This window comes from Physcomitrium patens, chromosome 21 (assembly GCF_059467195.1).
Source record: "Physcomitrium patens ecotype Gransden chromosome 21, ASM5946719v1, whole genome shotgun sequence".
NCBI classification, from domain to species: Eukaryota; Viridiplantae; Streptophyta; class Bryopsida; order Funariales; family Funariaceae; genus Physcomitrium; species Physcomitrium patens.
Window position 1 is genome coordinate 14,274,051 of NC_143430.1, and position 4,713 is coordinate 14,278,763.

The window sequence follows — 4,713 nt, forward strand, 5'->3', positions numbered from 1 at the left end:
ACTGACGGAGGCCTCAACTGTGGACGAGTACGTAGGAGTTGGTTGACGATAATGTCAGGCCGGTGATTCAGCCGGCGGCAGACTGACAGAACTGCGAAAACTGAACACGCACCTACCATCCCGAGACGGTCGATATTTTCGGTCAATGATTTGGTGCATTCTCTAGTCTCGGAAACAAGACCTGGTTCGAACTTACGCCACAGGCGCGGCACTGATTAATGGCTCCCCCTTGGCGTGGTGCTGAGATCTGCAACTATCGGGTATATTTCCCACTCGGTTGTCATTGGTTGCATGATTCGTTGCTGCAGCTACCGACGCAGTTATCGTGCCACCATTATCATGCCGGCAGAGTAGCCATAGGCGTGTCTGACGATTCGCTGTATCCTGGCACCATTCCCGAAGCATTTATGCAACTAGGCAGGGCTATTCTCAGTCGGTGATCAGTTGGACGTGATTTTATTTACTACAAGTTTTACGATCTTGGCCACATTCAGGTCCGGATCCCGTCATCCCACCCGTTGCCAACGTGCTCTTTCTTTCGCAACACTTCGTGATCGGCGTCGGTACGCTATTAAACTCTTGTTGGCGGGTCACTTCCGGATGCCCAGCCTTTATCTACAATAACCCAGGATTCAGATCTAAGGGTTGACCGTCTCCCTTGCAAAGGAAAACACCTAGAACCCAGAACCTTTCAACGGTCTCACGTTCGTCTCAAGGGTAACCTCACTTTCCGTGATTGGTTGCAATGTCGAGCTGGGAATAGTCGTGGCGTAGCATTAAAGGTGTGGAAGTGGTCTATCCTTCTGAAAAGCAACGCAGCATGGAGTTGAGCAATTGCATGATAGGCTGCGTACCCCCTTGAAGTGATAGTAGTACATTTATGCAGTGTGTGATGAGCACTGACGTTTGGAGGTGACAGTGCCTTGACCCTACATGGGTTACATCCTCTTCTCTCATTGGTGGAGGATCATTGGTGGTGACATTGCGGCAAGTTCACAGTGCTTTATGCTCAAAGTCACAGTCCAACTTGGAAAAATCGTATTTGAATGTGCTGCTATTACCCCCCCCCCTATTTTATTTTTTATTTTTTAAAATTTATTTTTCTCTCCCGTACCAAAAACACAATGCGCAAGGACCCCAAAGTTATCAGGTATAACATCAACCGACTTTAAGCCTACTTTCAACATTCAGACAGTCCTTTCGGTAATTCTAGAAGTAAATTCTTTCTCTTCTTTACTACTAGTTCAATTATTTTTTTTTGTTCTGTGAAGTTTGCTTGGGATTGGTTCTTCTGAGAAAAGCTTTTGTCATTGCGATGGTTGTAACTATCCTTTTGGTAAGAATTATTTGCTCATTTATTCTCTCAAAGTAATTGGTAGATGATTGGATTACCTTGACTTTTTCCTTCGCACATTGATGTGCTTCTTCACAGTCACACTGCAAACCTTCATCTCAACAACATTAAAAGTTACATAGAAAATGCTGTAAACTATTCTTCTTGACAAAATCGTATAGAATCTTGCTTAAGATTACCACTAAATTCTAGATTACCACTGAGTTTTAGATTGACTGTATTTTCTTTGACCACATCCAATCATTCATTCACTTTCACACATAATTTGGTCAAGAAATTACACAAGAAAAATTTAGTTTACAATATCTGCCACAGAACTCTTCAAAATTGGCGAATGTTAGTTGTCTTCCTCCATGAAAGAATATTTAAAAACCAATTATCACGGCAAAATATCATTTAAACAGCGATAACTGTTCTTACACAATGTTCTTGAGTTTGTAAAAATCCTTGTGCTACTAGGAATTCCATTACATAATGTCCTCATATGAAGTCCTTACAGAGTTGAAGCTTCATGCCTTTCTTCTTAAGTAGGTACAAGGCAGATGTTGCGCAAAAGGCTGCTACGCAGTTCAGAAGTGGCAGAATAAATCTTACAGCTGCCCAGAGTCTTTGAAAACTGTTCCTTACCGTGCATGACACACCCTCAATCCTGGTTTGAAGATGGGTAATGAACTGTTTTCAACCTTTGCCAAGGGGGTCCTAGCTTAATAAAAGATGAAAACCCTCTCAATCAACCATTTCAACTATTCCAATGAATTAAGACATAACCCCAACAAATTCTGATGTAGGGTGCCACAAACCTTGTGCACCAAGACTTCTCTTGAAAGATACTTGCAAGCCAGAGCCCTGCTTGGCACGGGCTTCAACAATCACTTTCAACTGAGAATGCAGGAGTTGGTATTATACATTGGTGAAAACCTCATATACAAGCTTAAAAAAATGGTCGAGGCTGTGCACGGAGGAAAAAGTCATTGTTGAATTGGAAACACGTACCTTAAAACATTTATCAGGAAACGAGAAGGCGCAACTGTTGAATACTCAAAGTGATGGGAGATAACCGGGAAAGAATACCACACTCCCATTCTATTTAGAAGCTGGAAATCGAAGAAGACAGTTGCCACATTGTCCATCATCTCACCAACGTGCACACACAACTTGGACAATATGACATCAGCGTCAATTGCAGGGATCACGTACTGCAATTGAAGTCATACTCAGGACCTATTCAAATTCGGAGTATTTGTCATGAATATAACTATCTAAAATACAGAATTAAATGCTGAAGGTGAGAGGATATCAAGTGCGAAATGATGTGTACCCGTTGGAGTTATCATTCACATACTGCTGCACCCTCCCTGCAAATAGAGCCGCTCAAATACATGAAGTTTCAAGGTAACAGCATCATTTAATGTGCATCAATAATATCTAAAAGCTTACAACTTGTTCCACTTTCAGTCGATTCTGCATGAACGAGCGCACCTTCGTGTCAAGGAGCTTTCTCGTGTTTGGAGGGCACAGATCTGCAGCGTATCTATTCAGCGCCATCGTCAAGTCAGAGTACGTCAGTTCTACGTCTGCGATATACCCCAGAAGTTGCAGCAATTGGGGTTTCCATAGAAATTCAACTGAGCTGGGAACCGCCATCTGGGCCCTGCCAGAAAATTTAGAACGGATTGTGATAATCCAGAACTCCTTCAACAGCTTTACCAAGTGTATTACAGTTTGATCATTTTCGATCTCTACGGTCATAGCGTCATCACTGAAGTTATGGTAACCAGGGTTTTACTTCAATTCTCCCGCATATTCTATCCTCAACCTCACTGCTTCTGGCAAACAGCCGAACGCAACCACTTCCCGCTAAGACAGCTACCGTCTTCCACCAACACGATCCAAGCTCCGCACAGGCCTAATTGCTGCCGCTTGCACTGCCATCAATGCCGAACTTAGAACTCACAGATGCGGAACCCTAGACATCAGCATCTTCAGTCCCTCAAAAGCCATCCCAAATTCTTCCTACAAACTCACGAACCCCAGATCTCGATTCAACGTATTCGAACCATGCTCTGGCCGATGGTTTAGTGTTTCGGAGGAATTGTGGGGCAGACGCAGAATAAACGCTGCGAAACTGGCAGCATAAGCCCATTTGTTTGTGACTAACGGAGTGATCACCCATTCTCCAATATGTTTGCACATACACATACAGATTGCTATGTTTTTCAAGCATGAAGATATGTATATATATATATATATATATATATACACACATATATGTGTGTGTATGTGTACTTGTTCGTAACCTCGTGGTGCTGCATGTTTAGCAGGTTCTGGCATCAGCAGTGTAATTCCAACGTTGTGGGTAATAGTGTGGGCTTGTCACTTGAAGCACTCCTCACTATTTCGGCCATTGTCTAAACAGGCTCCTCAGCACATGAACACACAACACTGATCACATTTGATGTTATAATCAGTGTGCTGGTTGTGATTGAGGTTTGAGGTTACGCTGTAGAATACTAATTTTGTGTGTTGTAGAATCGAATCATGCCCACAATATTGATTTCAAATGTTCGTCTTTTGAGATCCTTTTACTGCTCTGGACGAAGTCTTCTGCCACACAAGTTTGCTTGCCATAGTACTTAAGATCAAACGGCTCTTTGGAAGTAGAGATATAAGTTGTATATAAATATATATAAATAAATAAATAAATATATATATATATATATATATTCATAAATGACTAAATAGGCAAATTGGTCAAAGTGAATTTTTTTATTTTAATTGTGATTAATTATATTTTTTATTTAATATTATATGACTTGAGTAATGAATGGCAATGTCATGTTATTGCTAAAACTTTTGTGTACAAATATAAGACACAAAGTAGATGACATTGTCATTCTAATGTAACAATTTTTATGCATTTTCATTAAATGAAGCTCTAACTCAAGATGTGAAATTTTTAACTTGTAGTTTATAATAGAATAGATTTTTATTGGGAAGCTTTATGAAGATTCTAAATGGGTAGTTTGTAAGTTTTTATGATCATTAAGTTGCAAAAAGGTGACTTAAGAGTACAAAGAATAATAAGTTATTTTTAATTGCATAAGATTTTTTTAATTTTAGAGCTTTAATAGTGCTTTAGAAGGTTTTTAGTTATGTATAAAAACTAATCTTTATAAGAGTTTTTTTTGTAATACTTGATTTAATTAGATTTTTAAAAATATTTTTGTACTAATATTTAATTATAATAAACTAATTATAATAAAAGTTGATATTTTCTTGAGATAATTAAACTTGATTTTAAAAAAATTATTTATGATTTAATCTATATATATATATATATATATATTAAGAATTAAATT

The 4,713-nt window shown here is 39.1% G+C and overlaps 1 protein-coding gene across 2 annotated transcripts; it reads right to left on the bottom strand.

Annotated features, from left to right (window-relative positions):
• Window positions 1-1,618: 1,618 nt before the first annotated feature.
• On the bottom strand, window positions 1,619-3,530 carry LOC141044695 (peptide methionine sulfoxide reductase A5-like). 2 transcript variants are annotated; one of them, XM_090245584.1, is made up of 4 exons: window positions 2,834-3,530; window positions 2,348-2,709; window positions 2,155-2,200; window positions 1,619-2,003 (listed from the first exon to the last, which is right to left on the bottom strand). In XM_090245584.1, the coding sequence occupies exons 2-4, from the start codon at window positions 2,485-2,487 to the stop codon at window positions 1,998-2,000; spliced, it is 192 nt and encodes a 63-aa protein (XP_090101710.1). In that variant the 5' UTR covers window positions 2,488-2,709; window positions 2,834-3,530; the 3' UTR covers window positions 1,619-1,997. The 2 variants fall into 2 exon arrangements, with proteins under 2 accessions (XP_090101710.1, XP_073386004.1); XM_073529903.2 differs by having other exon boundaries at window positions 1,619-2,550; window positions 2,673-2,709; window positions 2,834-3,529.
• Window positions 3,531-4,713: the final 1,183 nt, after the last annotated feature.

What these genes read in the sequence shown, in the direction of transcription:
- LOC141044695 (XM_073529903.2), bottom strand. Translation starts at nt 3,103, where the DNA reads ATGACCGTAGAGATCGAAAATGATCAAACTGTAATACACTTGGTAAAG. An exon ending in GAAAGCTCCTTGACACGAAG is followed by an intron (nt 2,710 to 2,833) that starts GTGCGCTCGTTC and finishes CTCTATTTGCAG; the next exon opens with GGAGGGTGCAGCAGTATGTG.